The 13,167-nt window shown below is 42.0% G+C and overlaps 1 protein-coding gene across 4 annotated transcripts in view; it reads right to left on the bottom strand.

The window, feature by feature from the left end:
• Positions 1–12,817, bottom strand: part of RASA2 (RAS p21 protein activator 2) — a 122,281-nt gene extending 109,464 nt beyond the window's left edge. For 2 of the 4 annotated variants that reach the window (XM_021069544.2, XM_021069545.2), the window contains exon 1: positions 12,642–12,817. In XM_021069544.2, coding sequence (XP_020925203.1) covers positions 12,642–12,774 — 133 coding nt within the window. In that variant the 5' untranslated portion in view covers positions 12,775–12,817. Of the gene's footprint in view, positions 1–12,167; positions 12,297–12,641 lie in introns of those variants that run through there. The other 2 variants (XM_084989877.1, XM_084989878.1) reach the window with 2 other exon arrangements.
• Between the last annotated feature and the right edge of the window lie 350 nt (positions 12,818–13,167).

Raw genomic sequence — 13,167 nt, 5'->3', positions numbered from 1 at the left:
TAATGTGCAATCATCAGTAAAACAAAAACTAGGTAACAGCACTGAGCAAGCACTTGAGCACACAAACGACTCCAGAAATCCAGCACAGTTTAGGTGGTCAGCCTGGACTCAGTGAGCAAAGCACAGTTTTGTAGTTTTAAAACCTGAAAAATACATAAGTAAAATTCTTGACAAGACAAAAAGTCAAGGTTAAAGCATGAATTCCACAGCAACTGCTCAAAAAAGCCCTACTAGCTAAGATGCTGCTCTTCAATGGGAAAGTCTACAGAATATAATTAGCGGCCAATCGTTTTTACCGAAGTCATGTGCATTATAATTATCATACAGTTATCTATATTCTATCATATTAATCACCTCTGACTGAAGCTTAGTCCAGAACAAGAAGTTAGGAAACTACTGCACATGAAAAGGCAAGTTTCGCAAGGTATTGCCAGGAAATGTCCATGGGTTATAGAGAGACGTCACCAAGTTGCAGGCAGGATCTTTCTGTGGTTTGCCTTGCCCACTTCTGGTTTCAGTTTTGAACGTGTACTGATCCCTAAGCTCCCCACAGCCCCATTCTCAAGTAGCAAACCAAACTCTGAAGCACATATGGTAGAAATCTCTCAAGGATAGGCCAATAGTTTCTATAGCTTAAAGGCTCCTAAGCTGACCAAGAGAGCAAGCGAATGAAAGGCCCAAAGCCAGGCAGTGGCAGAACTAAGGGCTACATGGACAGGCCATTTACGGGATAAGGCTGCAATTTCTGGTAACAGCATCCAGGAAGCCCAAATAGGACTCATTATGATCTAGTGCTTCGCCACCCCCTCAAAAAAGTGCCACCTGGATATAAAGAAGTTACATCCACACAGGTGAATACAAGTATACGCATATGTGTGTCCTAACAGCAACACTAACATGCACAGGCAAACCCACATGAGTATAGTCAAGCAGAGAGAAGGGCAAAAATTTTGTGAATCCCCAAAACAGTACTAAATTTTTACAGTATTCCAACATTCTAATTTTATTGAATATCCATTATATTAACCCATGGCCAATTTACGGATAACTATCAACAACAGAAATGTACTGGAGTTCCCGTCGTGGTGCAGTGGTTAACGAATCCGACTAGGAACCATGAGGTTGCAGATTCGATCCCTGGCCTTGCTCAGTAGGTTAAGGATCAGGCATTGGCATGAGCTGTGGTGTAGGTTGCAGATGTGGCTAGGATCCCACGTTGCTTTGGCTCTGGCGTAGGCCGGTGGCTACAGCTCCCATCAGAACCCTAGGCCTGGGAACCTCCATATGCCGTGGGAGCGGCCCTAGAAAAGGCAAAAAGACAAAAAAAAAAAAAAAAAAAAAAGAAATGTACTGATCACTTCTTCCCATATATCATACGATGAGCAACTTGGTGGAAAAGAAGACATGGATTTTGATATCTTAAAGACCCTCTGAACACCTGCCTCTGCCCTTTTCAATCCAGAGCAAATAACCTTTCTGTCTGCTTCTTTCCTAAAACAGGAATGACAACAAACTTCTTCATGAAATGGGATGAAATGAAATAATTTACAAAGTATCCTAACACAGTATCTGGAAAAGAGTAAATAATAAATTTTAGCTCATCCCTCCATCCACCAAGAAAAAAATTTTTTTTCATTTTTAGCCACCTTGCAGCATATGGAGTTCCTGGGCCAGGGGTCAGATCCAAGCCTCAGGTGTGCCCTAAGCCACAACTGTGGCAATGCCAGATCCTTAACCCACTGTGCCGGGCAAGGGGTCGAACCTGTGTCCCAGCGCTCCTAAGATGCTGCTGATCCCGTTGTGCCATAGCAGGAATTCCAAGAAAATTTTTTAATAAAAATAAAACAGGGAGTTCCCATTGCAGCTCAGCAGTAACAAACCCAACTAGTATCCATGAGGACTCAAGTCTGATTCCTGGCTTTGCTCAGTGGGTTAAGGATCCAGCACTGCTGTGAGCTATGGTGTAGGTCACAGACACAGCTTGGATCCTGTATTGCTGTGGCTGTGGCATAGGCCAGCTACTGCAGCTCCAATTCAACCACCAGCCTGCAAACGTCCACATGTCGTGGGTACAGCCCTAAAAAGACAAAAAATTAAAAAAAGTAAAAAAGCCCAAATACAAAACAAAGAAGTTCTGTAACACGCAAATGGTACAATATTTTAAGGGATCAAAATTATTCTTTTTACTACATTCCTCTGAACCAAAACACTAACATTTTTAAAGGTCAACTTTCTGAATACAAATAGCTGGTGAAAAGAAGCAGAGCATATAGGAATTCGCTGTATTACTCTCATACTTTTATGTGTGTGAAGTTATATCAAAATTAAAAGTTACCTAAAAAATTGACAGAAAAGTTGACTTTATTTTTATGTGTACTCAAAATGTTACCAAACTCACCATTTGGTTACCTTATTTTTGTAGATAAAAGAATCCTCAACAGTCACAGAAAGAGAGGCTCTCACATCATAAGACTAATATTATGCCAAATTCATTTATACAAATAGTCATTTTTGATAACATAGCTTATACATAAATACACTCTCCAGAAAAGTTAATCATAAGGCTAATTCCCTTTGTCCATCTTGGACATAACCAATGTTGTTCATCCTTTCAAACCTTTTTCTGTGCTCCTTGCCATGTATACATAGAGAAAATGACATACATAACTACACATAGCACCGTAACAACTGACTTTTTTCTTTTCTTCTTCTTCTTCTTCTTTTTTTTTTTTTTTTTTTTGCTCTTTAGGGCTGCACGTGCATTCCCAGGCTAGGGGTCAAATTGGAGCTAGAGCTGCCAATCTACACCACAGTCACAGCAACATGGGATCCAAGCCACAGCTGCGATGTACACCACAGCTCACCAGAACACCGGATCCTTAACCCACTGAGCAAGGCCAGGGATCAAACCTGCATCCTTATGGATACTAGTCGGATTTGTTTCCACTGCACCACAAAAGGAACTCCCTGACTTCTGCTCAACAATACCTTTTAAGGTTCTTTCCCTTCATATTAGAGATACATTTCGTTCTTTTTAGCTGTTGTAGAACATGTGTATGAACATACTATTTAGCTATTATCCTACCAATAGACACTTAAGTTGCCTCTAATTGCTTTGTTTTACCAACAAGGTAACACTAAACATCTCTGTATAGGCCTCTTCTGTAAATATATACATGTTTCTGAAGGGCAGATACATAGAAGTAGAAATGTATAGGGTATATACATTTAAATTTTTAACAGATATTGCCAAAATGCTCTCCAACATTACTTTCCAATTTAAACTCAAGCAGCAGTGGAGAAAGTATCCATTTCCCTAAATGCTCACCAAATCCTGAATTAACAAGCTTTTCTTTTTTCACAAACCAATGACTTTTTAAAATTTGTATTTCTCTGATTAATTTTTGTTAAACCATACCAAATGTAATGGCCAAACTATTACATTTACTGGCCTTTTGTATCTTCTTTTCTGTGGAATGTGATTCATATTCTTTATTTTTCTAATGGCCTTTTCCTATTTAAAATTTGGATTTTGTTTGTTTGTTTGTTTGTTTGTTTGTTTGTTTGTTTTTTGGTCTTTTTTTATGGCTGCACTCCTGGCATATGGACGTTCCCAGGCTGTTACTGTTAAGGGCCGAATCTGAGCTATAGCTGGTGGCCTACACCACAGCCACAGCAATGTGGGATCCGAAAGTCACACCTGTGACCTACACCCTCCTTGTAGCAACACTGGATCCTTAACCCACTGAGCAAGGCCAGGGATTGAACCCACGTCCTCATGGTTACTAGTCAGGTTTGTTACTACTGAGCCACAACGGGAACTCCCTGGATGAACTTTTTATATATTCTGGACAAAAAGGCAAACAGCAGAGTAGGTTAAGAGTAACAGAGCTAGCCTGCCTATGGCCCACTAGCTGTCTGATCTTGGCAAGTTACTTAGTTTAGCTACTCCATGCCACAGTTTCCTCATCTGTAAAAAAGTGGATAACAACTGTACTAATAGAGTCACCATGAGGATTAAGTTAGTTAATAAACTTGAAGCGCATTAAAGCAGTGCCTGGAAGAGCACAAGTGTTATTTAAGTGTTTTCTTTCTGTCTGGAGGATTTGCTGTAAATATTTTTTCTCACTTTATTATCTTTTAGCTCATGTTTATAATAACTCTTCACTTACTTTTCCTCAAACAGTTCTTTTTCCATCTCTAGTCTAATAACCAAAATTATATAAGTAGATGAAACCAACAAAAGACTGCCCTCACTGAATCTCACAACCAACTTCTCCTCAAGAATAAATACAGACATCAGCCAATCCATATAAATTAAAAAAAAAAATCTTTCCACTACAAAAATAGCTAACTTCCCTATGAATAAAGCATTTCCAAAATCAGTAAGAAGACTGATAATCCAGAAGGCAAAAAAAGGCAAAGCAAATAAACAAATTCAACAAAAAATGGAAATAAAAATGGTTCTTAAAAATATGAAGAGATCCCTGAGCTCATTTAGAAGTGCAAATAAAAGTACACATCCTACAGATCAGTAAAGATCAAGAAGTTTTAAAATATACACTGTGTGGGTGTAAAGAAATAGGCATTCATACATTTCTGGTGGGAGCGTAAAATGTTATAGTTTCTATGAAAAGCAATTTGGCACTGTCTTTCCAAAATAAAAATGCACATACCATTCAGTTAATCAGTTTAACATCAGGGAATTTATCCTATAGAAACATGCATTTGTATTAAAAATAACATACCTGGAATTCCCCTTGTGGTGCAGCAGAAATGAATCTGACTAGTAACCATAAGGTTGCAGGTTCGATCCCTGGCCTTGCTCAATGGGTTAAGTACCCAGTGTTACCATGAGCTGTGGTGTAGGTCACAGACATGGCACAGATCACATGCTGCTGTGGTGTGGCGTAGGCCAGCAGCTGCAGCTTCAATTTGACCCCTAGCCTGGGAACCTCCATACGCCGTGGGTACGGCCCTAAAAAGCAAAAAAAAAAAAACCTACAATTTTTTTATTGTGGTAATGTTTGTAACAGCAAAGACTGGAAACCATCTAAATGTCCACCATAGAGGACTAGCTAAATAAACTGTGGTAAATACAGACAATGAAATTTTATGCAGCTGTTTAAAAAATGAAGCAGCTCCTCCTCTCTCCCTCCCTCTCTCTCTCTCCTCCCCACACATATGTATATATATACATATACATAAATATAGACACACATACATCTATATGTATATATGTACACACATACAGATATTTATAAAAAAAATTTTCAAACTACTGTTGTTAAATATAAAAAAGCAAAATGCAACCAATGTGTATATTCTGTTGTGATATGTATCCTAGTGAAAGAGAGAGATTAATATTCATACACTTAAGTGCAAACACTTAAATAATCTCTAAGGATACACAAGAAACTGGTAATGCTTGCTTCTAGAGAGGGAATGGCTAGGGATAAAAGGGAGAAAACCTAATTTTTTAACGTATACCCTTATTTACCTTTTGAATTTTGTACCAAGTATTTGTACTACCTAAACAAATTAACCTAAAAAAATAATCAAATTAAAACCTCCCTGTGATTACACCACTTTCTACTGGTACCCTTCAAATGATCATCATGCACAGTAAGTTGCTACTATTCAGGTAGTTGGTGGCTGGTCTGTTCAACAGGTAAAAGCAGGAGTTCCCGTTGTGGCGCAGTGGTTAACGAACCCGACTAGGAACCATGAGGTTGCAGGTTCGGTCCCTGCCCTTGCTCAGTGGGTTAACTATCCGGCGTTGCCGTGAGCTGTGGTGTAGGTTGCAGATGCGGCTCGGATCCCACGTTGCTGTGGCTCTGGCGTAGGCCAGTGGCCATAGCTCCGATTCCAACCCCTAGCCTGGGAACCTCCATATGCCACCCGATTCGACCCCTAGCCTGGGAACCTCCATATGCCGCGGGAGTGGCCCAAGAAATAGCAAAAAGACAAAAAAAAAAAAAAAGGTAAAAGCAGAGGTTCACCATCCTAGCTGCCCATTATCAACCTCTGTGGAACATTTTAAACCTATAGATGTCCAGGTATCACCCCTGAAATTCTATTTAGTAGGTCTGGAGTAGAGCTTGGGTATCAGAATTTTTTTAATTCACAGGTGACACTGATGGGCGGTCAGGTCTGAAAACAGCTGAGTTAGAGCATGACACAAATAGATAAACATCTAGGCTCAATCTCCACCTAGGTTACAACCATTGCTTCATCACTAATCCTTACCACTTCACGAAGCTCTTAAAAATGAACAGGTGAGAGTGTGTAGATGGCTCAATGAAAACCTATCGCTTCTGGAGTTCCCACTGTGGTGTATGAGAATCTGCAGGATCTGTGACATCTTGGGAGTGCTAGGATTCAGGATCAACCCCCAACCCAGCACATTGGGTTAAGGATTCAGCATTGCTGCAGTTGTGGCTTAGGTCACAACTGTGGACTGGATCTGATCCCCGGCCCGAGAACTCCATATGCCATGGGGTGGCCAAAAAAAAGAAAAATCTATTACTTTTGGGTATATCATTAGATAGACAGTGTAATCTTCACATATTCGATGAAGTACATTTGCAACATTCATACTACTGAGTTCATCCTACATAGCATTTAGGCAAAAACTTTGATAGTGGTGAACTAGTGCCCAACAGGCCATTAACTATGTGATAATGGAGTATCAACTTCTTCATTTGTAAAATGAGGGGAATGAAAAAGATATGTTCTCCACCTTCTAGCTCTCAACTTCTATAATTCTCTTAGAAAACAGGTGTCTAAAAGTAACTATTGTTTTAGGATAAACTGGGAAGAGTTTTTTTTCATCTCAGCCACCACTTAGGCCCAATTCACAGTCCAGGGATAGAACCCGCATTCTCATGGATGCTAGTCAGGTTCATTAACTGCTGAGCCATGACAGGAACTCCAGGATTCAAACAATCTTATCTAATAAATATTAGATAAGTAGTATTTTTAAAATAGTGCACATTACACAAAATAGGTATACTAAATATATTTAAGCATTAAAATAAAAGCATCTAGGAGTTCCCATCATGGCACAGCAGAAACGAATCTGACTAGGAACCATCAGGTTTCAGGTTTGATCCCTGGCCTTGCTCAGTAGGTTAAAGACCCAGCGTTGTGGTGAACTGTGGCGTAGGTCACAGACATGGCTTGGATCTGGCGTTGCTGTGGCTATGGTGTAGGCCAGCAGCAACAGCTCCGATTAGACCCCTGGCCTGGGAACCTCCATATGCTGTGGGTGAGGCCCTAAAAAGACAAAAGATAAAAATAAAGTTTTAATTTAAAAAATAAATAAAAGCATCCAATGTACTGCCTTAAAGCAAATGGTTCAAGTTAAAAGTCAACAATCCAAGACTCACTGCTGGAAGGGATGTTAAAGACCACAGCTCACAGTAACAAATCTGTCAATTACTTTTCACTGATGTTTACATGTGAACTGGTATAACCTCATAAGATATACTATTTTAGCTAGAGATTTTTGATGACAATAACATACAAAGCTAAAGCTGTATCAAAAATTTCTTAATATACATGTTTTTTAAGTTTATATGATTTTTATTTTTTCCATTATAGTGGATTTACAGTGTTCTATCAATTTCTACTGTACAGCAAACTGACCCAGTCATACCATAAAAAGTTTTTTAATATGCATTAATTGATAACTATACAAAAACTGTTAGCAGATCTCAAAAGAGCATAGAATTTCATTAGTAGATGAAACATGTAATCTGATATTGTCAAATAATTTCATAAAGCATATTAGTAAGAAATAGGATTAGCATCTACAATTAAAGGATAAAATGACAGTTTTATTTCAGCTACATTAGTTCCACAGTCTCTTAGAGTCTATTCAAAGAATTCTAAGTTAAAAAGAAAAATTCTATGAACTCATTGAGGTTTACCTCTTGTCTTCCTCAGAGCAAATGATTAGCAAACTGTTCTGTGAACTTTCACAAAGAACCCTTTTCTCTCATTTCTATCCATCTGAAAGATGGATTCTTCCTCCATTCTAAATAACTCATCATCTCATTTCAAATTTCTGACAATAGTGAGTTCTTAGCATGAACAAGCCCTTTTTTAAATCTCTCCCTCTTTCTATTAATTTATTAAGTAATTCATTTCAAATATCTAATAATAATGAATTTTTAGCATGAATAAACTCTTTTTAATCTCACTCTCTCAATGCTACTGCATGGTCAATAAAATGTTTTGGTTTATATTTTATTACCAAGAAACTCAAACCTACCATGACAAATAAAAACATTTAATATGTATGGTGTGATTATGAGATTTTTCTTTTACAGGCTCAGAACCAATTAGTAGCAATATTCATGGAATATAGTCAGGTAACAATATTCAAATCCCCTAATAATAAGCAATCAGAGCATTTAGAAAAATTTAATCCTTTTCCTAATGAGGCAACTTTGGCATCAGTTCAAACCTAAGCTCAGTTGGCACTGTAATTTTGAAAAGGATGAACTTCCTGCCACAGACTCAAGTAGTTTTCTCTTAATAATACTATCATCTTCTAGTTTGTTTAGCTGTAAAATTTACAGAACACTTTCCTATCTAATATGTATATAATATGTATCTCAAATCCTCCTCATGATATCATAGTGAGAAGTAAGGCATTTTTCTAAAGGCCTATTTTGTTCCAGGCACTGAGCTAACACCTGGACAGTTTAAAAAAAGGGGGGGAGGGATAAAGAATGAATTCAACCTCAGAAGAACCCCCAAAGAAGGCTTTGGTCAGGAGATCACATGGAGTAGGGTTTTGAAGGATGAGCAGGAGTTCCCTGACATAAATATGGGCTGGGGGGAAGGAGAAGACTCTCAAGCAGAGGGAACAACATGTACAAAATGGCTAGTAATGAGGCATTATTCCCATTTTAAAGATGAGGAAGAAAAATGAAAGGTATGAGTGAGTTGCCTAAAGTCACATGAATAATAATTAACAATGTGCAAAAGAGAATTCAAGTCTTCTGATTTTAATCAGCTTTGTACACCAGGAAATGCTAGCACATGCTGGACAGAACCTAGATAAACATTAGTTTTATCTCCTACTTTACTCCCTCTTAAGATATGGTCCATGCCTGATTCAGTTGCTGAGCTGGGGGACTGGAGAAGGGGATTTATTCAATTCTCAAATCAATCTTGTAGGATAGAAATATTTTTACTACCCCCACTTACACATGAGAATACAGAGACACACACAAGTTAGCAAAAGTTAAAAATTAAGTGAAAAATCAAACCCAGGTGACTAACCTGATCAAGTCTCTCAAACACTTAACCATACCCCTTAGATCCTATTTTGTCAAACAGCCCTAGATCATTCTTCATCTGAAGAGATCAGGAGACCAAGTAAGTCCTGGGACACATCATGGTCCCACGCATCTCATACTGTACCACACATCTCAATATTCACACAAATCCTCACTGGGCTCCCTTATCAATCTGCTCTCCCTTGAGCAGATAAACCTGTGCATAAGGTGGTGTGGGCTCTTTAAGCATCACTTTTACAACCTGATTTAACTGGAGAAGTACAAACTTAACAAAAAGCAGTAACCAAAAAAGAGGACATCATAAAATAGTAGCATGAACCCTGAAATTATGAAGGAGAAAGCTCCAATCCCCATCTTTCACATGGGTGTTTTAGGGGGAGGGAGGCCAATGCCAAAGTGCTTCAGGAGGACTAGCATACTCACCACTCAGGCACTGTTCAGAACAAAGGATGGAGTCTGGAATGCAACCTTACTTTCCTATATCAAAGGTTCATATGACAATTCTAGAACATCAACAACCCGAGCTGCCCTTGAATATTATTATCTGGAGCTACCATGGTTTCCTACCATACTAATATGACTTCAAGGAATTGGGGATCAGCATATAAACTCAAATATTATAGCAACACCGGATTTGCTAATGTCAGCTGATTATTTAAAAGTGACCACAAAATGGTTTTCAATGTCATTTCACCTTGTGAAATATATGGGAAAATTAATAAAGATATTAAAACAAAATGCCTACAGAAGGTTGTGGATGACTATTCTAGAACTTTAGAGATATAAATCAATCCTTCCTTACTTTCTGCTGATATGATTTGGAGTTGGAGGGTTCTACTCAAGTCCAGGAAAAGGATGTTTCCTTTCAGCTTAACTTTCAACCCTATGGACCTCTAATTCTCCAAGTCAGAGGGTCTCAATCAAGTTTGGAATCTGCCAGCACATCTCCGGGGTAGTGGGCACCTCAGACCTTCCTCTGAGGTCTCCCAGCTTGGTGAAAAGGAAAACTGACATGGTTACCCCTGTCCCCAAGGTTCTTAATAGCTGCGTGGTCAGAACCGCTATCATCCCATTTCTGTGACTTTAGCACCTGCTAATAATGACTCTTCCAGCCCCCCAGCCCCCAACCTGCAAAACCCACATGTCAGTTTCAGGGAAACAGAAAACAGCATCTCTTCACAGCGTTCTGAAGGTCAACCAACTCTAGATTACACCCGTTAAAAGGAGGATGCAGAAATGGAGAGGGAGGTGGGGAGAAGCTTCCTATATAAGTATTCTATCGTTTTTGTTTTTTTTTTAATTAAACAGACACTCCATGACTTGAGCTATAAGCTGAGCAATTCAAAAAGCAAGAAACTGAGACAACAGATACAATACTTCCACTCTATGATTAAAGAGGTAGTATCATTCCCAGCAACTGGATGTTCAATCTCCAAGTCTGGGCAGTGAGGTTGCTCTAAGCCACAGAAACAAAGCTCTGTTTTTTTATTTGTAGGCCCAAGTTTCACTCAGTGATATCACTTACTGTGCTATCTTTGCTGTGGAGTAGGTTAAAGTGCAGGATAGCTAAGTCCTTCTGGAAAGAACCCAACCCTAAATCTCAACTCCAAGATATGTATATATCTAGTTCCACAGCATAACCTGCAGCTATGTAAATCAGTGAGGCTCCAATGGAAACTGCCTAGCATTAAGTGGTGACTAACAAATAAAGTAGTAAAAAGTTGGAAAATTAGATTGGGAGGGTGCTTTGGCCCATTCATGTATAGTTTTCCCAAATATTAAATTAGATATATGCAAATATTAAGCATAAGACTTAATTTGAATACTGAAAAGATTTTATACCCTAGAAGGTTGTGTTGGGAACTTTAATATAGACAAGATCTTCTTCTCAGGTGTCATTTTTCCAGGTTTTAAGAACTGTACCTCTCTTAAGAACCCCAGGACTATTTCTGGGAATAAAAAGGTGAGAGAATTTAACAGTCTGCTTCTGAGGTTTAATAAAATCTGAAATACTTGAAAGGAGGAGTAACTTGAAAGAGGAAAGTGGGAAAATCCAAGCTCAATTAATAATACCACTATTCGGGAAGAGGAAATTTTTACATCCTGCACAAGAAAGAGCATTGTTAACCATTTTAATGCAATTCGATTTTCATCATACAGAGTAAAAAGTACTCCTCATAACTAAGGGTTATTTACATGAAACATGTTTCTAATCTGAGGATACTGAATCAAGAAAGCAAAGCTAATTTTCCACAAACGCGAAAATAAGTTCTATCGATATATTTTACAAACAACATAAAGGGGAAAAAAAGTGTTTCCTCTGAATAAACGACTGGGAAAAAAAAAAAAAAAGCCATCTGACGCCAAAGGATCATTTAAAAAAATAAATGTCCAAATGACTGAACTCAAATGGTCTATAGTAATGCTCAGGGCCTCTGAGCAAAAATTCGAAGGCAACTAGGCTGGTCACTCACAAAAGTAACAATCACATGCATGAGAAAGAAAGGAATTAAGTGGGTTAAGTGCGGGCTGGATGACTGTGTTTTGAGACCTGCTCACAGGAAGCCACTACATCCTGCCTGAAGTCCCCGTCAGTCACGCTGTCTCTCGATTCAAGTCCCCGCCGCAGCGAGGTGGGGCGAGTACAGGTGTCCGGCCCCAGCCCCTCCCATCGCGCTCACTCGCGAGCACCCTTGCTGAGGCCACTCGAGTCCCAGGGTAGCCCTTTTCCTCCACTCTGGGCGCCGTTTCCAATGTCGCCCCGGCTCTGGAGCCCAGAAAACATGCAGCCCCCTCCCCTCGGGCCACCCCACTCCCCGCCCTCCTCCTCCGGCCGCGCCTCCTGGTAATTACCGCCCGGCTCCCACCAACCGGCCGCTCCCGACGCCCGCAGCCACCCGGAGGCCTGCGTCGGAGGGCGGCCGGAAGCGCCTCACGCCCCCAGCCCGCGCCCCCGGCCGCACCCCGCGTCGGGGCGTCCCCGCGCCCAGGCCGCGCCCCAAAGGCGAGCCCCTGGCGCCAGCGCTGCCCGCGAGCCTACCCCCACCCCGGCAAATCCCCGGCTTTCCACTCCCTCACGAGAGGGGTAGCCCCAGCCCACACCGCCCCGTCCGGGCGACGCCTCCCCCAACACACACCCCCCTTCCAGCCTCCCTGTGCCGGCCCTCCCCGCGCGCCCTGCCCAGCCCCGGCCCCCGCCCGGGCCCCTCTCCGCCCAGTGATCCCAGCGCGGCTCGGCGCCGCCACCCCCGCGCGCCCGCCGCCCACTCAGTCCCGCCGCCGCCGCCGCCGCCGCCGGGTGGGTTCCCTCAGTCCGGCCGCGCTTACAGATCTTGCCCCGCAGGCTCTGCAGCACTCGGACCTCGCGACTGTCCTCGTCCCCGGCCTCTGGCTCTGCCGTCGCAGTCGCCGCCGGCGCCTCGGAAGAAGCCGCAGCAGCAGCAGGCGCCGCCGCCGCCATGGTGCCGCCCGGCCTGTGCCGCAGCCCCGCCGCCTGCGTAGCCGGGCGAGGCGGAGCCCAGTCGCGGCCTCCGCCAAGGCGAGCCGCGCGCCTGGCCCCGCCCCCCCGGGCCTCTGCCTGGTTCGCCCCGCCCCGCCCCACCGCCGCCCCGCCCCCGCCCCACCCGAGCCTAGTGGTCGCCGTCCCCACTCCACCGAACCCCGGCAGCTCTGCTCGAACTCATCTCTAGACATTCCTCTTCTCGGCCCCATAAAAGGTTCTAGCACAAGTGCGACTCCAAGTCGGGACTCTGAGCAGCCTCAAAATTCCACTGAGGGAAAACCCTGCCCTTTCGAGGTTCTCCAAATCCCCCTGGGAATTAGCCTTTCCGCGCCACACCCCCACCACTAGCAG

This window comes from Sus scrofa, chromosome 13 (assembly GCF_054392235.1).
Source record: "Sus scrofa isolate SSC_HxYL_T2T_F1_AM1 chromosome 13, Sscrofa_HxYL_maternal_Yorkshire_Landrace_v2.0, whole genome shotgun sequence".
Taxonomy (NCBI): Eukaryota; Metazoa; Chordata; class Mammalia; order Artiodactyla; family Suidae; genus Sus; species Sus scrofa.
This window is presented reverse-complemented; position numbering and strand designations above follow the sequence as displayed.